The sequence below is a fragment of the Chionomys nivalis genome, chromosome 10 (assembly GCF_950005125.1).
Source record: "Chionomys nivalis chromosome 10, mChiNiv1.1, whole genome shotgun sequence".
NCBI classification, from domain to species: Eukaryota; Metazoa; Chordata; class Mammalia; order Rodentia; family Cricetidae; genus Chionomys; species Chionomys nivalis.
Window position 1 is genome coordinate 44,609,663 of NC_080095.1, and position 23,579 is coordinate 44,633,241.

Below are 23,579 nucleotides of genomic sequence, written 5' to 3' on the forward strand. Positions count from 1 at the left end.
CCACTCGATGGGTGCTTCACCCCTGCCTTTTTCCGTGGTGGCCAGCTTCCAGCTTCCCAGCTCTCCTGCTGGCCTCTGACTCCTCCCCTTCCTCCATCCCACCCCCACCTCTGCTGCTCTCCTGCCGACCTCTCCTGAACCCTGTCCCTGACCTCTTAGCCAGGGTATGGGCAGCTCCTCTGCTTGCCTTGGTTGGACATTTGGTGCTCAGCCTACTAACAACATAGAGAGTGCTGGACAGGCCGTCAAAGTGGCCTCTCCCCTCTATCTGACTGATTTATTCCTCTTTTTCATGCCCTTTGCCTTTAGGGATTCTGCCCTGGGCTTCATGTCTATTGACACTGGCCTTGCCTGTCTTTGATTCCTTCTCTGTGGCCTGGCCGATAATGCTCGGGAGGTGTGTGTGTCCGTGCGTTACTTAGACACACACATGCATGTGCATGCACACGTGCATGGCGTGGAAGAGATGTGATGTGGTGTACGTATCCTGCGTGTAGTAGGGAGAGAGTGGGATTTGTGTGGCTCTCCCTCTGAAACCCTCCCTCCCCTGTGCCCTCTTCCCTGTTTCTCATCCCTCATTTCATGCTTTTGTCCACATCCCAGGATAGGAGCATTGACAGTGTGGCAGGGTGCGGGGTGTCCTGCTTGAGCCAGCGCTGTCCCCAGCCACTTCCATGGCATCTGCCTAGAGTGATCAGCCCTAGAAGGATGTGTGCCTCTGGTTTGGGGGGCAAGGAGATGAAGGAGTCTTTCTGCATCTCACACTCTTGTCTTGATGCCCCCGTGGACACTACTACCCACGACAAACATGTTCTAGAGCCCGGCCATATCCATGGCCCACCCTCTCTCTACACCTTTCTCTGGCCAGTCATACATAATAGAAATGGAAAGGTCCCAGCTAATAGGCATGTGTGAGTGCCTGTGTTGACATGCAGGGATATGGTGGGCACAACTGTCAGGGGACTGTCCGCATTGGGTAAGCACCAACTTCTGTTTGGCATGCTGGTTTAGGTTCTGATTTCCTTGCTTTCCTCTGCCCGGGTTTAAAATGGGTGGAGACCATCGAGCCTTGTTTATGCAGCTGGTGCTTTAGAGACCTCTTGGGAGCTATTTCTAGGAGTTGGCCTCCCAAAGGGGGTCAACTGGATCTGGTGCAGATGTTTCTGGATGTTTAGGGGCAGGTGGAGCTGTCTGCATCCATCTACCTGCCCATCAATCTCTCGTTCCATTCATGTAAACCTTCTGAAGGAGAAAATGTGTTCCCATCCACAGAAGCTGGGCCTGTCTGGAAAGGCAAGCTGACAAGGAGGTAGCAGTCAGCAGTCAGCGGGGCTAGCTCTGCTGCAGCTCTGTCCAGAGGAGGCAGCTGTGGAGCTGCAGGCTGCTTTTGAGCAGCAGTTTGGAGCTTGGAGGTTTAGGGTGGGGTAACAGGCCCCCAGGAGAGGCTCAGGTGCCACTAGGGAAGGGCGAAGAGACCATCACTAAGAACTTACTACTAGCAGTGGGGACAAAGAAGGTCATCATCAATAAGGCAGAAGCTTTGTGGTGTGAGAGCAGAGGAAGCCAGCATTGCCAGATCACTATGGGGAAATCGAGGCACAGGTGGAGGGACAGACATGTGTCCCCAAACTCACCCCAGTCTGCTTGTCTTGGGGAAGCTGCATGCTGGAGGCTAGAAGCCATGATCTGCTGGGCTTAGCAGGCCTGGCTTGAGGGGAGGGGAGGTAAGGTAAGTGGCAGTCACTGGGAGTAAAGAAAGGCAATTTTAACTAGATTCAGGCAATTTTTACTAAAAATACCAACAACGAGATCTTTGTAGCATTTATATGAACAATGGGTTGTGGGTAGTGGAGCCCTTTGCCTGGTTTGGGTATTTGTTGACATTCTTAATTGATGACAGTCTCTCTATGGATGGACCTCAATTGTCAGGGTGGAAGTTTGGCACAAGATAGCTAAAGAATCTCTAAGGATAATAACTCATGGAGATATATATATATATTTAATTAATTAAATGTTGTGTGGCCAGGTGTGGTGACACATGCCTTTAATTCCAGCATTTAGGAAGCAGAGAGGCAGGTGGATCTCTGTGAGTTTAAGGGCAGCCTGGTCTACATAGAAAATTCCAGGACAGCCAGGGCTACATAGAGAAACCCTGTGTAAAAAAAAATTGTTGTGTGTTAGTTATGCTAACAGTACAGTTGAAAGTGGTCACAAAGAACGTGAGAATATACATCTGGCCTTCTCTGGAGTGCGTTCTTGGCCTGTTGGTGTCTCTGCTTGCTTGTGCTAGCTCACGCAGTCTGTCATTCAGAAAGACTTGGGCAGCCTGCTTCTTGTGTGGGTTTTAGAATAGCCTGTCCCATCATAGAAAACCCCAAACTAGAACCCAGCCTGGGCTTTCTTCTGGGTGGCTTCCATCTCTGCCGTTCTCCCAGGGCCACTTTTTTTCTCTCCTAGTCCAAGTCCCTACCCGGTGCTTCTACACTCCGGCCACCTTGTGAGCATTGCTTATGTTCTATGTCCCTCAACTCCCACCCTGCAGTTCTGGGGAGGGGAAGCCGAGAAGCTAGGTGCTTGGGATGGCTGCTGCTGGGCTGCTCTAGCCATCTGCAGCCTGATTCCCTTCACTCTGTGGGTGGGGTCTGCAAGGCCAGCCAAGCTGGCTTGTCTCACCTCTCTGGCTTAGGTTAGTAGTGGCTGAGACTTGAGAGCATGTGTCCCCTCTGCCCCTGGCGGGCTCATTCAGGGTTGCAGCCTGTGGGAGGAGGGCAGAGTTTCTTCTTCTCAAAGGTCAAAGGACTGTTGTCCCTCAAGGTGACCCACAAGTGTTCACAGGTGGGTCCTGTGTAAAGAAATCACTCTTGTACTCTTTGGGTCTTCTTGGAAAGGCTGGTCCTTTGGGCATGCTGGTAGTAGTGTCTGCTGGTTCTCTCCTGCTGAGACTAGCCCAAAAAGATCAGGTCTTCGACCCTTGCAAAAAGCCCTTGAGAATCCCATGGAGAACTCTTCCCAGATTTCATCCAAAGGATGCTTCTTTGATTGTGGAACCATCTCCAGCCTGTAGCAAGACTTCAAAGCCTTCCAAGCGCAGCTCTTGAAATTGTGTGAACTCATAGCCCACCCAGCCCACCAGCTTGGCCAGCAAGTAGTTTATGGCTGCTGAGCCTGGGATTTCAGGGCACATCTGGATGACAGTGGGTGTAAGCTGGGATTTGTTTACATTAGAAATATTGGTGCAAGCGAATGTAGTAGTGCACACCTGTCCTCCCAGCACTCTGGGGTCTGAGGCAGGAGGATGGTTACGTTCCTGGCCAGCCTGCAGCTGCTGTTTATTTACAATGATGAGCTATCCATGACTTGTTAGTGGCAATGTCTTCAGCCGCGCCGCCTCCTGGTTGTCTGTGGTCCTCTGCCTTAATTTCGGTGAAAGTAGTTTTGGTAACACCATGGCAGGTGATCATCACCCCTGCCAGTTTCATGAAGCATGCTGAGTTGATGCTCATAAGTCTGCGTTCTCTTTGGACCCTGCCTCTTAGAGATAGGCTATTGGGAAGTGACTCATTTCTTCAGGGCCTCAGGGAATTCTCCACAGTTACTCAGTGGTTCACAAGGTGGCAGTCAAGGAGGACTTCTGTACAAGAAGGGGCCATGTCATTTGCAGGACAGGGTTGAGTCTGAGGACAGGGATGGTAACTGAGAGCTGCGATCCAGAGGGTGCTTAGGTCCCCCTCTGGCCATTCCCGCATTCTCCTCTTGGAGTCCCGGCTGTTCATTACTCACCCTGTAGATACAGGCTGTTCACTTGAGAGACCTTTAGGACAGTTCTGTTCTGTCCTGTCCCCTACGTATCCCAGCACACTCATCCACCAGGCATGCAGTTTAGTTGGCATTTCCTCTTTGAAAAATTCTTGGAAGAAACACATACATCATAGCCCATCTCTTCCAGTTCTTGGGGAGTTCTTTACACTCAGTCTCATTTTGTGGTAGCAGAAACTCTTTGTTCATCAACCAGATTTACGTGTTGTCTTCTTCTTTCTTAAGCCAGGTGTTCTTCATTATCTGTAGGTCACCTGTCTCCAGGGTCTCAGGGTTCCTATCTGTCTTCATGGGCATCGTCTTCTCTGCCCTAAACTGTCTCCTCTCTATCCTGTGGTCCCCAAAGAGCTTCACACTCCCTTCACCTTGGTATAGAGTTGGCATGTGTCCAAGGACACAACTCAGCTTCAGAGCCATTCAAGTGGGCCAGGTGTGAGAGCGAAACACCTCTACGCCCAGCACGTGGGAGTTAGAGGTGACCAGATCTATGAGTTTAACATGGAGTACAACAGGAGTGAGTTTCCGGATAGCCAGGGCTACCTAATGAGATCCTAACAACAAAGTCACCTAAGTGAAGTGGATTCGGGAACACAGGGTCCCTGCTGATGTTGGGTACATAGTACCCTTACTAGCCACCAGAGGCGGGGTCTCTTTGGGGTGCTAGGCTTTGTGGCTGGTTACCATTCCACCCCTCTTCATTCTTCTCGTTGCTGAGAACTGTCTCTGGTCTATCCTGGCCCAGTGCTTGGTGCACGGTGTGATCTTAGCTGGGCCATCGGCACCTGTGATGGGTTTCCCACCCGTGCTGTGTTGATCCTTACATCTTATCCTCCATGCGCGGCCATGTCTTTAGCTTTTCTCTAAAAGACTTTGAACTAGGGGCCTTCAGAGATTTCTTCAGGGAACCTGAGAGGCCGCACCGCCTCACTTTCAGACTTGAAGTCTCTCATCTTCACAATCCCATCAAATCCAGCTCGAGGTCCCAAGCCTTGCGATCCCTGGAATTCCAGGATGGGCATGAACTTCTTCCTTTCTCCACCTGACCTGAGGTTTTGAATGCCTCCATTACTTGATTAATTTCTTCCCAGCATGCATTAGGGGAATCAACCCTTGTCCAGGGCTGGCCAAGAGTGTGATGCAGAAGACAGGAAGTGTGACTCAGAGCCCCAGGAGCCCCTTTCCAACCACATGGCGCAGCAAGGTGGAAGGGGCTTGTTGACACAGGTGTGTCCAGGGGCCCACGTTGCTGGGGCGGGCTAGTCATGACTTTTCCATCTTGTTGCCAGGCGGAAACAGCAGCCAACCGCATCTGCAAAGTTTTGGCCGTCAATCAAGAGAATGAACAGCTTATGGAAGACTACGAGAAGCTGGCCAGTGATGTGGGTACCCCTGTGTTCTTCTAGACTGGCCCCAGCAAGCTCTCGGGATCTTTCTGTACCTACAGAGTCATTCTGTAGACACAGTCCCAGGCTGGTGCAGTATGTGCTCCAAGCACAGTTAACATGGAGCAGCTTGGCTCTGGGTCTCTGGGAGAGTTGGCAGTGAAGACAGAGGAGGTGGTGTCGGGGTTACAGTGAGCCTGGGAAAGTGTCTCCACCTCTCTGGCTCTTGTTTTTTCTTTCACTTACTGAGTGGGAGTTGAGCCCGGGATCTCAGGGGCATTTGCAGCCTGGTGTACTGCCGCTCTGTAAGTTTACAGGGCTGTATCAGGTTCGGAGAAGACGTGTGCCTGGGAGGACTCAGAACTGGCCCAGGCTGGCTTAACAGGCCAGCAGGGGACAAGATGACACGAAGTCACCCAGCTGACCCACTGTCATTTGGGTTAAGGTGCTACTGCTTGTTTTCTTCCCTGAAGGAATTTAGCCTTTTAAACTGTTCCCTTAGCCCCTTAGTGGCTCTGCCTTCTGGTTTAGTGAGAGCCAGAAGCCCAGGCTTTAATCCCTGCATCACTATTCCAGCCAGTCACCATAGCAAGCTGCGTGACCTGGCAGAGCAGAACCCTGGGCGCCTCCTCCATAGCGTGGGGGTGCTGGTAGCACTCGACCATGTAGTCTTTCTATGATTATTGCTGTGAGTCACTCTGTGGGTCATGCCTGGCAATATGCTGGTGGTCCGTGTGCTTCCTGTCATCCGTCTTTGCAGCCCTCCATCTTCCTAATCCTCACCATGGCTCCGGGATAGACATCTCGGCTGTCCCAGATTCTAGCCTCTTCTGAGGCCAGAGGTCCCTGTTCTATTATACCCTGGCTTTGTATAGGTGAAGAAACTGAGGCCCAGCTAGACTTGAGCTCAGGTGTCTTTGCTTTTAGAGCAGCCTGTGGTTCTTTGGTTTGTCCCTCTCAGGGCTGAGAAGATGAGGGGTGTAGGCTCTGAGTTGACCATATACCGGTCGACTTGGAGGGAGCACCCGGAAACCTTGCTTCGTGGCATGGTGAGGCCCCAGTGGGTAGTTGGGAAGGGAGTGTGCCATTAGGAGAGGCGTCTTGGCTTTGCGCACACCTTCCTCCAGCATCCTTGGTCCATGCCTTGCCTCTGTCCTTTCACCGTAGCTGTTGGAGTGGATCCGCCGCACCATCCCGTGGCTGGAGAATCGGGTGCCCGAGAACACCATGCATGCCATGCAGCAGAAGCTGGAGGACTTCCGAGACTACCGGCGCCTGCACAAGCCGCCTAAGGTGCAGGAGAAGTGCCAGCTGGAGATCAACTTCAACACGCTGCAGACCAAACTGCGGCTCAGCAACCGGCCCGCCTTCATGCCTTCCGAGGGCAGGATGGTCTCGGTGAGTGCCAGGGGCAAGTCTGGGGCCCGCCTGGTCACCTCCATCCCCCAGCTGCTTGGAGGAGGTGGGTTTTCTTCTACCTACATGCCATGTCCCATATTTCTTTCACTTTGTCACCCAGACTCAAGCACAGGCACAGAGGGATAGCCACCTTCTCCCCTGACTGTTCTGGGTCAGGTTTGCTCATCTTAGCATTCCAAACTCCCCCTGCCCCTTAAAAAAATAATGTTTTAAACAGAATGTCTGGTCATGCTGAACCAAGCAATAATGTTAGTTTTGACTTTTATATGACCTTAAGCAAAAACAAACAAAACAGACCCACTTTTGTTATCTTAAATAACAAATTAATTTTTGTAGTGTATTTCTAATATACAAATAAATATTAAAAAGTAGAAGTTACTTATACTCTTACTACTAACTATCAATTTTGTTTTAATTTAGAAAGATCCTTTTATTCTTTTATTGAATCCAGGTCCTCATGCATGCTAGACAAGTGCTCTGATACAGGACCACATCCCCAGCCCCCTTTTCATTTCTTTCTGTGAGGTAACTAACTCATCCTGGGGATCAACTCATCTAGGACTCAACCATGAAGACCTTGAACTTGAGATTCTTCCTTGACATTCTAAGTAGCTGGGATTACAGGCCTATGCTGCCAAGTCCAATTTAATCTTTCTGTATAAATATAATTTTAAGTGGACTCTTAAAGCATATTTTATATAAGATTCTTTCAAACAGAAATACTTATAACAAGTTGGGTGTGAATCAAGTCTATAATCCCAGCTCTTGGGAAACTGAGGCAGGTGGATCACAGCAAGTATCGCTAAGCCCTGTCCAGAAAATGGGGACAAAACCCTAATATGCAGTTAATTTTCTGTGTCCTGGGTGCTCTCCCATTATGTCCTTTTTTGTCTTGTCACTCTTCCCTTCTATCCTGTCTCCAGGACTTTATGAGCCAGGAGAATACAGGGCAAACTCATCAGGGCACCAACTTTTATCCTTCCCAACAAAGAGTAACAAAACAAAAACAAACAAACAAAACACAAAAACCCAGGCATATTGGGCAGGACCAGAGAGGACAGACCAAGTGGGAGGAGGCAGGAACAAGGTGATCTTGAAGGGAGAAAATAGGCCTGTGGTGTCATGGAAGCATATGGAGACCAGTTCTTCAGAGTTCAGGATTTAATCAGATGGTTTTGGGTTGTTAGAGTCACTGCTAGCTAACAGATACTCTTGAGAAGTAGAGGAAGTGCTCCTCATGTGGGGCAGGAGGCTGGCTCTCAGACTGGTTGGTATTCCAACTGGGTGCCCTGTGCTAACTGTAGGATGTCTGTACAAAGGGCATTGTGCATTGCTTTCTTCTCATGATCACAGCTGATTCCCTATCCAAGCTACTCTCTAGAGCCCAAAGGCCAAAATCCTCCTCCTCCTCCTCCTCCTCCTCCTCCTCCTCCTCCTCCTCCTCCTCTTCTTCTTTTTCTTCTTCTTCTCCTCCTCCTCCTCCTCCTCCTTCTCCTCCTCCTCTTCTTCTTTCTCTTTTTCCTCCTCCTCCTCCTTTTTTAATTTATTTTTTGATTTTGAGACAAGGGTTTCTCTTTGTAGCTTTGGAGCCTGTCCTGGAACTTGCTCTGTAGACCAGGTTGGCTTTGAACTCAGTCTCTACCTCCCAAGTGCTGGGATTAAAGGAATGTACCACCACCACCAGGCTTTTTGTTTGTTTTTTGTTTTTGTTTTTTAGTTTTGGTTATTTTGCTTCATTCTTAGTTTGGTTCCCTGACTTGTTCTTGGACCTCTGGCTGGAATTCATCTGGAAGCTAGTCAGCAAACGGGAGGGCTCCATAACTGCGTGTGAACTCAGACTCCATTCCCTATCTAAGAGGCAGGGTAATTAGTACGAATAGGAGCTGGAAGAGTGAAATGGATGTTTGACTGTGATGTGTGTGGGGGCTAAGATCAGAAACATCTCTGCCTGGAAAGCTCCAGCCCCTCCAGGTTCTCTGAGCCTGTGTCTCCATCTCTGCAGGATATCAACAATGCCTGGGGTTGCCTGGAGCAGGCAGAGAAGGGCTACGAGGAGTGGTTGCTGAATGAGATCCGGAGGCTAGAGAGGTTGGACCACCTGGCAGAGAAGTTCCGGCAGAAGGCCTCCATCCACGAGGCCTGGACAGATGGTGAGCCGCCTCCCGCCTCCCTGGTTTCTGCGGACTCCCGCCCAGCCTCCAGCAGTAACTTGGTCTTTTGCTTTGGTTTATGTCACCTTGTTTAATAGTCCTCTGGCACCAGACACGTTCATTGACCTCTGGATTGCTTCAGTTTCCATGTTCGCAAAGTGGGAACAGTAGTACCAGCTCCTAGGTTTGTGAGAATCATGTGCTGAGGGCCCAGGATGCTGAGGAGAACTACTGGCAGCAGGGAGGACCACAGTCTGTAGCTATGTGGGAGTGGCCTGGCTTGGTAGGAAAACACCAGGTAAGCTGGTGGATTTAGGATGCCAGTGCACTTGCGGGTACAGAATGAAGGGAATCCGTGAGGATGGCTCTGATTCACTCACTTTTTTCTTAATTTATTTTAGTTTTGTTTTGTTTTGAAAGAGGTTTCATCATGTAGCCTTGACTGACCTAGAACTCTCAGTGTAGACCAGGCTGGCCTTGAACCCAGAGATCCACTTGCCTCTGCCTCCCTAGTGCTGGAAGTAAAGGCATGTGTCACTACTGGAATGTCATTCTAAGGAATTAACCCTAAACATGGAGGACATTGTGTGCACAGGGTTATCTATGGGAAATCTGTCACAGTGCAAGCTGGGGTGAGGTGGGAGTTGGGGTCCCACAGAGCAATGAGAAGCTCTGTTGGAAAAATCTGGCCAAGAAAATTATTCATATCCATGGGTTCTGTGTCTCTGGATTAAACCAAACTTTGAAGTAAAATATTAAGAGCAGAAAGGGATTATATCTGTGCTGAGCTCGTACAGACTGTTCCTGTCAGAATCCCTTGAAGGCTATGGACAAACACTAGCAGTGTGGCATTTATACTATAAGCAACTGAAGTGATTTAAAGTATATGGAGATTACATTACATATACATACTGTGCCATCTTATAGAAGGAATTTGAGCATCTTGGGATTTAGGTATTCTTAGACAGTCCTGAAATGAGTTCCCTACAGATCTTGAAGGACTACTATACCCAGGAAGACCATGAAGCCAAAATAAAAATTCTGATAGTGTGTGCTACTAAATAAGTGTGTACTACTAAATATTTTTAGAGCAGGAAATATATTTATGTAGGAATAGATAAATGCATTTATTTGTAAATTAAATCTAAACTTACTGTGTTACAATTTTAAAGGGAAAACAAACAACAACAAAAAACAAAAACCTAACCCAATACCAAAAGAAAGAAATGCTCTACTGTTGGCCGTAGCTCTTAGCCTCACAGTCTAGCCTCACGGTCTAGCCTCACGGTCTTAGCCTCACTGTCTTAGCCTCACTGTCTTAGCCTCACAGTCTAGCCTCACGGTCTAGCCTCACGGTCTTAGCCTCACGGTCTAGCCTCACGGTCTTAGCCTCACGGTCTAGCCTCACGGTCTTAGCCTCACGGTCTTAGCCTCACGGTCTAGCCTCATGGTCTAGCCTCACGGTCTAGCCTCACGGTCTTAGCCTCACCGTCTAGCCTTATGGGCCGCAAAGGTGGGATCCTCCTATGACGGCCTAGTTACAGAGAACGTGCATGTAAACAAGGCTCAGCTTCCCCAACCCTGACGGTCCTTCCTTAGGCAATTTGGAAGCTTTTTAGGGAGGTCGTTTCTCATCCTTGCCTTCCTCCTCTTTACAAGCACTGCCCTTGCCCTGGGGTGAGGGCATTACTGATGGCAGAGAAGGCTCTAGGCACCAGTGAAGGTGAGTGGCAGAGGCCACAGGTGCACTGACTGCACTGAGAAGAACTGGGAAGGGATCCCTGCCAGGACTTTCAGACTTTACATCGTAACTAGAGTGATCTAAGATTCTAAAGTACCTATGAGGTACTCCTCTGCCTCTACTCTCCCCCACCCCGTTACTCCATAGAACATGTATTGCTGTTTCCTACTGTTGGAAAGTGAATGTCTGGCCTCATGCATTTCTACATATTCTTGCATAACCTTCATAGACAACTAGTTTAAATGTCCTGGAAGTGTTCCCCGAAGGGCAGTGGTCCTCCCAGTCTCTCCCCATAGCTGGATATTCTTTGCTATACATCTACTCTCTTACGCTGTAGATTGGTGTAGATTGGAAATACCCCCAACAAGCAGAGCTTCTGGGGCTTGAGAGTTGGATGACGCTTGCCTGGCTCTTGCTCATCTGTGTCCTGTCCCCATCTCCCCCCACTCCCCTGCCACCCAACCCAAGGCAAAGAAGCCATGCTGCGGCAGAAGGATTATGAGACAGCCACCTTGTCGGAGATCAAGGCCCTGCTCAAGAAACACGAGGCTTTTGAGAGTGATCTGGCTGCCCACCAGGACCGTGTGGAGCAGATCGCAGCCATCGCCCAGGAGCTCAAGTAGGGGCAACTTCCGTCTCTTTCCCTTTGGGGTCTCAGTGTGAGGCTGGGGTCTGCTTTCTCAGCTGTTGTAGATGAGGAAGTAAGGGACAGACAGATGGCGCTTGAGCGGGGGAAGGTGTTGTGCCCATGTGGTCAAGGAGGCAGGCAATACAGAAGGCAAGGACTCTTCCTGGTGGGAGAGAGCCTGAACCGTTCCGTTCTTGTGCAGATGTTTGGTCATCACCTATTACAAGGATAGGATCAGGGGTGCTCAAGCCTTTTAGATTAGTGTAAAAGTAATGGGATTTGTTACAACATTTTTGTGCTGTTTGGTTTTTAATTGTGTGTGTGTGTGTGTGTGTGAGAGAGAGAGAGAGAGAGAGAGAGAGAGAGAGAGAGAGAGAACAGGCATACGCATGCCATGGTGCATACGTGCTGATCGGAACAGCAGGAAGGAGTTGGTTCTCCCTCTGCTCTTACTGTGAGCTCCAGGAATTGAACTCAGGTCTTCAAGTGTTTCAAGCAAGTGCTTCACCCACTGGACCATCTTGCCAGCCTAGATTTTGGTTTTCTGTTCGTTCATTTTCTCTTGAGACAGGATTCAAATCGTGGCTCAGACTGGCCTAGAACTCAATGAGTAGCTCAGGTTAGCCTCAAACTTGGCAGTCCTCCTGTCTCAGCCTCCTAGGAGAGTGCTGAGATTATAGGCATGAGCCACCTTACCTGGCTTCCAAACCTTATTCCTTGACTCTGAGCTTTTTTTTCTTGGACCTCAGCTGCTTCCTGTCATTGGCCATTAGAGTCACCCCCAACTTTATTTGCGGCAAGGGCTGTCTTCTACCTCTGATTTCCTGAAAGCCAAGGAGGCGGGAATGGGGCAGGGTGCCGGAAGTGTGTGTAGGAGAGCACCCTCAGCTCCCTCAGCGCAGCTAGCGCTCCTGACATCCCCGGGAACAGGAATGACAGGCTCCATACCTGCCCCCCTCAACCAGCGTGTCCCTCATCCCTTGACCCCTCTCTGTCTCTTCCCACTCTACAGTGAGCTGGACTATTATGACTCACCCAGTGTCAACGCTCGTTGCCAAAAGATCTGTGACCAGTGGGACAATCTTGGGGCCCTCACTCAGAAGCGGAGGGAAGCGTTAGAGGTGAGGACCCTGCAGTGCTGTGTGTCACTTCCTGCTCCTCCTCCTTAGTTCTCTGCTTTTTAAGTTCCCATGATTCCCTGGACCATCCCCATCCCTGGCCTAAATAGGAAGATTCACTTTGACTGAGAATGTGTGAACTTTGCATTGATGGAGATCCTCCTTCTGTCCCTGTGAAGTTGTGAGCCCAGCTCTAGCCTTTTGAGAGTTGTCCTGTTCTGTAAACCAGACCCTCTTGGGACCAGGACAAGTGATTCCAATGTGATGGAATCTGTCAATTGACAGCCAAGACCCAGAGCCACTGAAGAACTGATTCTTTCTGCCTCGTCCAGTCCAGTGCATCTAGACCAAGATGCCTGGGGGGTTGGCTTTCGAGTATCACTCTGCTAACCAGTCCACCCCACTTGATACTCCCAGAGAACAGAGAAGCTGCTGGAGACCATCGACCAGCTGTACTTGGAATATGCCAAGCGGGCTGCACCCTTCAACAACTGGATGGAGGGAGCCATGGAGGACCTGCAGGACACCTTCATTGTACATACCATTGAGGAGATCCAGGTGGGCATCCCGGAGAGGCTGATCCTCTTTAGGATAAACCGAGAACCAGTATCCCAAGGATCCCATAGATTGAGAAGAGTTAGCATGTAAGGTTGAGTTGTTTTGTTTTTAAGATTGTTTTATTTTTATGTTATGAACAACATATGGGTGTTTTGTCTGCATGTATGTATGTGTGCCACTTGGATACGGTGCCCAAATTCTCCGGAACTGGAGTTGCAGATGGTTGTGGCAGTCATATGTATGCTGGGAACTGAACCCTGGTCCTCTGCAAGAATAGCAAGTGCTCTTAACTGCTGAGTCATCTCTCCAGCCTCCCATTCCCTTTTAAAGATAGGGTCTCACCATGTACTGCTGACCAAGCTAGCCTCAAACGCAGAGATCTGCCTGCCTCTGCCTCCCAAGTGCTAGGATTAAAGACATGTGCCACCACTGCCCAGCAGACAAATGTATTTATTTATGTGTTCTTTTGACCTTTTCTTTTGTGCACACAAAAATGTAAACTTTATTATATACCATATTCCAAATCTGCTATCGGAACTTGATTTGGTGTTCCCACGTCTTCAATAGGTGTAGGACTTGGCCTTCAGTCCTTTATATGGGACCTCTTGGGCTCCCTTTGCTTATCTTGTCTGAGGAGAGCACTGATTGACTCCTGCCATTGTCTGTCCAGGGACTGACCACAGCCCATGAGCAGTTCAAGGCCACCCTCCCGGATGCTGACAAAGAGCGCCTGGCCATCCTGGGCATTCACAATGAAGTGTCCAAGATTGTCCAGACCTATCATGTCAACATGGCAGGCACCAACCCCTATACAACCATCACGCCTCAGGAGATCAATGGCAAATGGGACCATGTGAGTTGAAGGGCTAATGGGCATAGGCCAAGCCATTGTATATTTCTTCTTTATTTCCTTTCTTTTTTATTGTTTTTATTGAGCTATACATTTTTCTCCACTCTCCTCCCTTCCTCCCTTCTTCCCTTCTACCCTTTCCTGTGACCCCCATGTTCTCAGTTTACTGAGGAAATCTTATCTTTTTCACCTTCCTATGTAGATCCATGTATGTCTCTCTCAGGGTCCTCTTTGTTGTCTGGTTTCTCTGGGGGTTGCCTGTAGGCTGATTTTTCTTTGCTTTATGTCTTAAAGCTACTTATGAGTGAGTACATATCATATTTGTCTTTCTTGGTCTGGGTTACCTCACTCAATATGTTTTTTCCTAGTTCCACCCATTTGCCTGCAAATTTCAAGATGTCATTATTTTTTTACTGTTGTGTAATACTCCATTGTGTAAATGTACATTTTCTTTATCCATTCTTTGGTTGAGGGGCATCTGGTTTTCATTTGTTCGTGGATGAATTTCTGGTCTAAGTTAACATCTTTGCTCTTACTGCATTCTGACTTGCCCCTTTTCCTCATGGGGATCCTCATTTCCTCACCTGGGAGTATGGGACATGTGGCTAGCATACCTACAGAGTCCTATGGTTATGCCCACCCCAGGTACGGCAGCTGGTGCCCCGGAGGGACCAGGCACTAACAGAGGAGCATGCCCGCCAGCAGCACAATGAGAGGCTACGCAAGCAGTTTGGGGCCCAAGCCAATGTCATTGGGCCCTGGATCCAGACCAAGATGGAGGTGAGTCTTGTCATGGGAACCAGGCTGGGACTGTCTTACCTTTTCCTATTACCATTCCAGCCAGTCAAGTCACCCGGTTACTGAGAAGGACCATGGAGGACTGAGGTCTGAGCACATGATCGTTCAATTGCAGGGGTTACTGGTGGTTTGATTGGGGCAAAGTGGGACACTACTAAGGAACTCCTATGAAAGTTCCACAGGAAGAGCAAGTAGATGCCTGGGTCAGCTCAGCCCCTCTGGGTTGCCTTGTATCCGTTACCACTCCCCAGGCAGTGGGCCTGATCCTTCTTCGTAAGAGCTCAGAGAGCCTCTTAGCACAAGTATAGAACCTTTTGTGGGATGTGTGTGGTGAGTGATCACTGAACATCTTGAGTGTAGAGTCCATGTCAAGTTTATGTGAGTGTGTACATGTGCATACACATACACACACATGTACCTGCACCCCCAAGACTCTACTTTTAAATACTCGGTAAATATTAACAGGGGACTGAACTGAATGAATAAAACCTGCTTTCGCCAACAACCACTTCCATGAGTCAGTGGCTGTCAGAAGTGTACATTAGGCCTCGCTCATGAGGTTGGGTGGCTCAGCAGGACTTGGACAGCCGTCCTAGGGAACAAAAGAGCAGGAACAAAAATAGCTGCAGAGGAGGCACGCCAGGTGAACTGAGAAATATGAGGGGTCTTGGCTCAACATGGGATGGTTGGTGGGGGAGCTGGCTGGGAGCAGTGCTTTCTGGAAGGCGTTTAAATAGCAAGCAAAATGAGTGTTCGGGTCAGCTATTGACTCCGCGACCCAGCTCTTTCCTTGCGTTAAGAGGTACACGATTGATGGAAGATATTCCACCTAAGAGGCAGGTGGATCTCTGAGTTCGAGACCAGCCTGGTCTACAAGAGCTAGTTCCAGAACAGGCTCCAAAGCCACAGAGAAACCCTTTCTCAAAAAAAAAAAAGATATTCCTAGTGCCAAGGCTTACTATAGTACTATAAGGTGCAACTTCCTTTCCGAGAACCGTCTATGCTAAATATCTTTTCATGTTCAGTGTTGCTAGTTCTTCTCTAGGGCCAGGATGTTAGTAGAAGTGACCTTGGGGGACTTGTCCCTGCCCTCTGAGTGGGTCTGATGTTATCTCTTTCCCGATGGACAGGAGATTGGGAGGATCTCCATCGAGATGCACGGTACCCTGGAGGACCAGCTCAGCCACCTGCGGCAGTACGAAAAGAGCATTGTCAACTATAAGCCAAAGATTGACATGCTGGAGTGTGACCACCAGCTTATCCAGGAGGCACTTATCTTCGATAATAAGCACACCAACTACACCATGGAGGTAAACAGGCCGGGCCCTGCTTCTCTGAGAAGAAGCTGGGGGCCCTTGCTGTCCTCCACTTGGGGCAGCATCTCCCAAGGAATCTGGGTAGAGGAGGAGGGATCCTCACTCTTTCTATCCCTGAAACTCTGTACCTTCAATCCTCAGCACCTTCTCGATGCCCCAGAGAACTTGTGGCAAGTGCACATATCTGGTCCCTGGTTCCAGAATTCATTTGTTCTAAGGTGGCATTTAATGAATCTCAATTTTTAACAAGCACCTTGCAGTGATATTGATGCTAGTGGGCTCAAAATATCACTGACTTAGGTACCCGCTTCCTATAGGATGTTAGCTGTTCATCCTGTCATGTAGGATATGTTACAAGGCTTGCCCTGTTCAGCCTTTTCCTCATTGTTCACATGTCGTAGGGTGTGCTTACATAGGCTGCAGTTTTACTATGTGATCACTGAGACCACCGTGGTGTATTTGGCTTGGCTTTGACCAGAAGGCCATTGTGGTGCCAGCTGTATTGGTTTAGATCAAAGGTTTGCTTGTAGATGTATGTGCCCTTATGTGTAGTTGTGAGATAGGAGCTGTTGGGAGGGGATCACTCTATTATTTTTTGTTCTTTAGTTTTTCCCACCATAAAGCCTGCCTTCCTTCTCTAACAAAGTTCCATTGGCAAATCCGAATCTTATTGCCCTTCCTGCCCCTTTCAGGCCCTCTGTCATGGTAGAATGTGCTGTGTCCCTCCTAATGATAACACTGTGACTCCAGAAAGATGGTCAAGCTAACTGTTTTGGCCTTCACAAATAATATATTTATCTTATCTTATGGATAAGAGTATTTTGCCTGAGTGTATGTCTGTGCACCACGTGTGTGCCCAGTACCCAAGGAGGCCAGAGGGGATATGTTTTCTGGAGCTAGAGTTAGAGATGGTGGCGAGCTGCCTTATGGGGACTGGCAATCAAATCTAGATCTTCTGGAACAGCAACAAATGTTCTTAATCCCCTGGGCCATCTCTCCAGCCCTTTGAGAGGAGGAATAGTTGGGCAGCCCGGAGCCTGGGCCTGACAAGTTCATCACTTGCCCCTAGCACATCCGCGTGGGCTGGGAGCAGCTGCTCACCACCATTGCCAGGACCATCAATGAAGTGGAGAACCAGATCTTGACCCGGGATGCCAAAGGCATCAGCCAGGAGCAGATGAACGAGTTCCGGGCCTCCTTCAACCACTTTGACCGGGTAAGAGCCCTACTCCTTGCTCACCTAGAGTGGCCCCCAACCCCCGACCCAGGGCCCTGGAGGGCACTGCCCAGGGCATGAACCTGGTCCTTTGGTAGGTGAGGAGGAGAGAGAACAAGGAACTAACAATAGCCTGCCCTGACTCAGTCTACCCCGTAGAGCCAGGCTTTCTCAGCTGGCCTTGGAAAGCCTGTCTTGCCGTGCACACTTTCCCAGCATTCCTAGAGAGAATGCTACTGTGGGTGAGAGGGTCTTTCTTCCTTGCCTGTTCCTCTCCTGTGAGAAATCAACCCTCAGGAATGAGGCTGCCAGAGCCACAAGTAAAACCCTGTGCCTACGGCTGTGGGGCCTGTCCCTTACTTCTGCCTTGGGACAAAGGGGCAAAAAGAGACTGCCCGTACCGAGGCTGCATTTGGGACCTGCTACTGGGGACATTAGAGTACGCTGTCGTGGCTCCTCATGTCAGCTTCAGGATGGGCTGCACATTCCTAGTACCCTGAGCTTGGGGACATCCACAAGGGAGGCAGGATATGAGGCCAGGTGCTGTCCACCACCCTGCCTGCTTCACTGCCCTCCAGGGACCTGGCGAGGTGGGGGGGTAGGGTTCTGGGAGACATCAGGTAACCTGGGGCACTTCCGGGAGCTTCTCACCCTTGTGGCTCATCATGTTCCCCTCTGGCCCTGCTTTCCCAAGCAGGACTGTGTGTGCCAGGGACAGGGCCCCCTCTGGAACCTTGTCCGTGTGTCTAACTGTGTGCACTTTTATTTCCCCTCTCCCCCACCCCTTACTCTCCACCCTCTCCATCCGCATGCCTTTGTCCCGTGTCTCCCCACACACACCACCTTCCTCCCTGGGGCATGGCCCACCCTACCCCCACCCCCGCCCCCTCACGGCCTCCTCTTCCCTGACACCGCATGGCTCGCTGCCTGGCGCACCACGGCCCCAGGATCACTCCGGCACGCTGGGTCCTGAAGAGTTCAAAGCCTGCCTCATCAGCTTGGGTTATGATATTGGCAACGACCCCCAGGTACTTGCCTCCTGCATGGAGCACGCTCAAGGGTGGCCTCTGGGGCGAGAAATAACGCATTTCTCCTTTTTTTCTTCTCTCTCTGTCTGAATCTCCCTGTCCCCCTTCCCGTGGGCCATGGGGCTCATCCTCTTCTGCTATCCCTGCCTGCCCCCTGTTGGGTTCCTCTGACTTCTGACTTCTGTCCTTGGTATCTTTCCTGGGAATCTGCTTGGGTATCCGCCTCTTCTCCCTCATCACGTCTCATCATTCTTTGCTCTGTCTTCCTTCGACGTGTCCCTCCTATACTCTATGGCTCTCCCTGATCTCCACCATAAACTCCACCCTTCATTCTGCTGTCTTCCTGGCCCCTGGCTGTCTGTCCCTCCTGTGTCTTGGTGCCACTGCCCCACAGAAGAAGACGGGCATGATGGACACAGATGATTTCCGCGCCTGCCTTATCTCCATGGGTTACAACATGGTAACGTAAACCCCATCCTCTGCCTGCCAGGCTTTCTGTTGCCCTGGCTGGGAGGCAGTCACCTAACTGGAGAAGTTAAGTCTTAGTAATGGGAGACTTGAGGCCCTTAGGTTAGCACTGCCCTCCCCAGGGGAGCCCCTTGTCCCCATCCTTGGGGAAGATAAAATCTGAAAACCAGACGACCCATGGGGTCAAGGTATGGCTGAGAGGCTTGGCCTTCTCATCTGCAACATCTTATGGTACTTTGGAGAAAGGACGTTTTTATTCCCGTGGTGGACACCGACTGGATGGCCAACCCCAAGGCGTATAGGGATGGTAGCTCTACTTTGCCCTACTTGAGACACGGAGGTATATATTTCTGCCTCGTAACAGCTCCATCCAGGCCTGCCACCACTCAGTCGTTGGCCCAGGCCTCTCTCTAACCTTGGTGTATCCCCACTTCATCCAGCTTTCTGAGGAGGACAGGACACTTGTCTGGATAGACAGGTAGTTCCTGTCTATTGGGCCAAATACAGAACGCATGTGGTGCCCAGCAAGGTTAAGGACTGGGCCAGATGTGTCCTCAGTAAGTCTCACTTTGCCATCAACATCTGTAGTCTCATGAAGTGAGGGAAGCCGCCTTAGTAGTTGTAAGAGTTAAATAACATGGTCACGAGCACACATGACTGGTGCTTGGGAAGTACAGAGTGATAGGGAAAACAGCCTGAGTTCTAATCCTAGCTTCCTGCTTTTTAGTCCTGTGACCTTGGGCAAATCGCTTAGCCTGTCTTGGCCTCAGATTTCCATACGATGGAAATACTATGATTTTATTTCGTTGTGGTGATGATAAAATGATGATAAAACATTTAGAATAGTAGCTGGCATGTTGTGCATGCTGTGCAGGTGTTAGCCTGTGCTGATGTTAGTGTTGCTAGCATCAGTACCACCAGTATCTTCTGTAAAGGGAACTCAGGGATCTGTGGGGGGTGGGAAGTCCTGAGTCTCTGTCACACCCTTGGGGGAGCCCAAGCCAGATCAGAGGGCTTTTGTGTCCTCCACAGGCTACACAGGGCTTGAGGTCCACCTGAGATGCTCCAGGAGGCCGTTAGGTAATAGGTGTGGGTTGGCTGTTTCCTCCAGGGAGAGGCAGAATTTGCCCGCATCATGAGCATTGTAGACCCCAACCGCTTGGGGGTAGTGACGTTCCAGGCCTTCATCGACTTCATGTCCCGAGAGACAGCTGACACGGATACAGCAGATCAAGTCATGGCGTCCTTCAAGATCCTGGCTGGAGATAAGGTGGGTCTCTTGTGGCTCAGACATCGGTTTGGTCAGGCACACAGCTGCGATATGAGCACCTCAGTCATTCCTTCCAGGGTCCCATGGGACCTCACTGCTGTGTATCTCTGCCCATTCGCTAATGCCTTGGGCTCAGCTAAGGTGTTAGGACATGGTATCGGCTTAAGGAAAACCTTTGCAAGGAACCCTGCAAGTCTGCAAAAACCACTTAGGTTGAACGGAGGAGGTAAATGCTTTGGAGTGTGTAGTTGGGTGAGTCATACCACCTTCTAGGATCCAGAAGCCATCTAGTCGAAATGGCTAATTTCGTAGAGGAAGAGAACAGTCCAGAAAGGGGTAGTGTTCACCTGACTTCTGGAGTGGACAGAGGGCGGCCCCACTCTTCCTCACATCAGGTCCCAAGGGATTCACAGTTGTAGGACTTGGAGCTATGAAGTCTTTGGTAAATATCAGAGTAGTGGTTCTCAGCCTTCCTAATGCTGTAACCCGTTATTAATACAGGTCTCCATGTTGTGGTGACCCCTCCCCCACCATAAAATGATTTTCGTTGCTACTTTATAACTGTAATTTTGCTACTGTTCTGTATCGTGGTAAATATCTGATGTGCAGGATATCTAGTGTGCAAGCCTGTGAAAAGGTTGTTCAACCCCAAAGGGGACACAACCCATGGGTTGAGAAATGTTATCCCAGAACCCTCAACTCCTATAAACAGCAACATCCAGGTTGACTGACCTAGTGGGGAAGGAATGGAGATTCAGAGGCCCAGGCTAGGAGCTGGCTGAGCTATGCAAGGCCCACACTTGGAGACCAGTTACGAAAGCGGCTGGTAGCTGTGCTTCCTAAACTGCTGGACACCCCTTGTTAGACACTGGCGGAGGATGTGGAGGGCTCTTAGGAATGTGTGTGTTCAGCCAGAAAACCTTTGACACTGAGCCAGCACATGGTTTCTATAAACCCATTGGATGAATGAGAAGAATGTCGGCGGAATTGGTTTGGAAGGAAGTTGAAGTGGATACTAAAAACACAAAGTTTTAAACAATTATATATATATATATATATATATATATATATATATATATATATATATATACACACACACACACACATACATACATATGATATGTAATATGTAAATATATGTGTACTCATATATATGTACATGCACATAGATGTCTGTGTTATATGTATGCATGCATGTATTGTGCGGATCAGGGAGACCTAGGAGAAATCCCTGACATTATTGGCAAATTTACTACCTAGTCGTTGCGGCAGTGCAGTGTTGCTTTCCAGCTTTGCAACTGTGACGATGCTTTCCCTGCAGAATTACATCACGGAGGACGAGCTGCGCCGCGAGCTGCCACCTGACCAAGCCGAATACTGCATCGCGAGAATGGCCCCATATGCAGGCCCAGACTCTGTGCCTGGTGCTCTAGACTACATGTCCTTCTCCACCGCGCTGTACGGCGAGAGTGACCTCTAACCTGCCCCCCTCCCCGCCTCGCCCACCTTGGCCCTCTGCGCGTATGCCCCACCCTGCTCCTCCTCTGCCCAGTCCGGCTGTCCGGGTTTGGTTTTAGCTCAGCCACCAGGGGGACTAGCTGCGACCCAGGCGGCACTGAGCCTCCCTGCCGGCGAAGTGAGACAGTTTACAAAATTATTTTCTGCAAAAAAGGAAAAAAAAAAAGAGTTACATTAAAAAAAAGTTTAAAAAAAAACCAAAAACTACATATTTTATTATAGAAAAAAAGTATTTTTTTCTCCACCAGTCTTAAATGGAAAAGAGGAAAAATTAACTATTTGCACCGAAATGTTTTTGTTGTGACATAGGAAAATAACCAAGCACAAAGTTATATTCCATTCTTTTTACTGAATTTTTTTCCTTCTACCTGTTCCGTCTGCTGTATTCATTTCTCTTCTCTCTTGTCCACTGGGGTGGGGATGGGGGAGGTGGGCTCTTGTCAAAGCCACATTGGTGCATGTGTTTGCTAGCTCACCTGTCCGTGAGAGTATTTTATGATATTAAAATCTTTTGAAATGGCTGCTTTTCAAAGAAGATAACTCATGGCTTCTCATTTTTAAATAAGTCTCCTCAAACGTGTGGCTGGCCTGTTTTATGAATGCAGACTTTTTTAAAAAAAAAATTTGAATATTGCCTATTAAAGATAGGGCAAACTTGGAGATTATGATGTTGCTTGGCACAGACTCTATTAAAACAACACTCCCGTGACACCACTTCGTTTGCTCCTTTTGCTGACGTCCAAAAGCGAGGGTGGGGTGTGTCAGGAATGGTGTGGGATACCTGTGCCCGCTCACCTCCAGATTTTGAGCCTGGTATGTTCAATCTTATTTCTTTATTCCGGAAAGGGAAAGATGGTTTCTCTGTACTGCAAGTTGAAAGGCCATGACTGCTCTCTGTAAAGTCTGTGACTTCTGCATGCCCCCCCTCCCACCAGTTTGTTTTTGCTACAGGGGACGGCTTGAACTGTGTCAGGGTCGAATTCCCCTTCTCCGCTCTAAATGTCACATAGCTGGCTGGGGCTGTAACTTGGTGGCAGGGTATGTGGTGAGAATGTGGTAGGCCCTGAATTCAGTCCCTTGGACCCCCAAAATGTACCACAGATAACAGCAATTGAGCATCACAGGAACTCGCTGACAACGTAGATGATGCACACGCACCCACATGCGTACACATATCTGTATCTAAGAATACGCGATGCTAGGCTCCAACTTATCATCTAAGTTGTCTGTATTGTTAGAAGGCCTGCCCCTTTCTTCTTACCTGTCTCTTCCCCTAGGCTTATACTCAAAGTACAGAGCAGCAAAAATGACCATGGTTAAGATAATTTAGCAGGTAAAGTTGTATAGATGTGTTTGGGAGTTGGACCTGGAGTCAGGTTTAAAATCCACAGCTGTGCCTCCTAAAAATGGTGAACCGGCACTCCGCCATTCCCTCACCTATTAAAGTGGCGCTCTCACAACTGTGGTAAACAGAGAGCCGAGAAGACTAGTTATGCATGCATGTTGGCTGTGTGGATCTAAGTTTCATTCGAAGGAGTCCATTGAGTTGGAAGAATCGCTTAAAAGTGAGCCAGTGGGGGCAGTGAGATGGCTCAGTGGATAAACGCCCCTGCTCCCAGGTCTTAAGACCTGAGTTTGGTCCCTGGACCCACATGGTGGAGAGAACCAAGTCTCCAAGGTTGTTCTCGTGGCACATGGATGTGGGGGGTACGTGTACTTGCACGTGCTAAGTAAATAAATATAAGTTCTTGTCTATCTTTAAATGGGACAGTCCTTAACATGGCGTGTCCCCTCAATTAAGGGGACCAAAGCGAAGTCAAAATTCCTGGGCTGAGCTAGAGAAGTCTAGTGTAGGGATTGGTTCAGGGGCCATTCTGGTGCACTCAGCTTTGATTTGTCACTGAATGGTAACAAGCTCAGTAAATACTCAGTGAGTGTGTCTCTGTAGAGAACGCCATAGAAGTGGGCTTTTGAGGCAGGCAGATCTCTGTAAGTTTGAGACCAGAGCTAGCTCCAGAACAGCTAGGGCTGCTACACAGAGAAACTGTGTCTTGAAAAACAATCAATTAATCAATAAATAAAGATTCAAAGTCCTGTACACTTGTTTCCGATTTTGAGTTTGTTAAATATCACATGGCTCTGGACTTTGTAAACTGGCACATGCTAACCCTCTTCAGGGCTATTGGGTTCAAAATCATTCAAGGTGAACTCTTTTTGGTTTGGTTTGGTTTTTTGAGGCGGTTCTCTGTAACAGCTTTGGCTGTCCTGGAACTAGCTCTGTAGACCAGGCTGGCCTGGAACTC

At 49.2% G+C, this 23,579-nt stretch overlaps 1 protein-coding gene across 3 annotated transcripts in view; it reads left to right on the plus strand.

The window, feature by feature from the left end:
* The window catches only part of Actn1 (actinin alpha 1), a 96,181-nt gene extending 72,907 nt beyond the window's left edge, over nt 1–23,274 (plus strand). Inside the window, exons 9-22 of one of the 3 annotated variants that reach the window (XM_057782294.1) lie at nt 5,103–5,195; nt 6,366–6,596; nt 8,620–8,767; nt 10,977–11,127; nt 12,149–12,257; nt 12,672–12,812; nt 13,483–13,665; nt 14,308–14,442; nt 15,591–15,770; nt 16,846–16,992; nt 17,940–18,020; nt 18,415–18,480; nt 19,600–19,758; nt 21,080–23,274. In XM_057782294.1, coding sequence (XP_057638277.1) covers nt 5,103–5,195; nt 6,366–6,596; nt 8,620–8,767; nt 10,977–11,127; nt 12,149–12,257; nt 12,672–12,812; nt 13,483–13,665; nt 14,308–14,442; nt 15,591–15,770; nt 16,846–16,992; nt 17,940–18,020; nt 18,415–18,480; nt 19,600–19,758; nt 21,080–21,238 — 1,983 coding nt within the window. In that variant the 3' untranslated portion in view covers nt 21,239–23,274. The remainder of the gene's footprint in view (nt 1–5,102; nt 5,196–6,365; nt 6,597–8,619; nt 8,768–10,976; nt 11,128–12,148; nt 12,258–12,671; nt 12,813–13,482; nt 13,666–14,307; nt 14,443–15,590; nt 15,771–16,845; nt 16,993–17,939; nt 18,021–18,414; nt 18,481–19,599; nt 19,759–21,079) is intronic. The other 2 variants (XM_057782295.1, XM_057782296.1) reach the window with 2 other exon arrangements.
* The last annotated feature ends 305 nt before the right edge of the window (nt 23,275–23,579 follow it).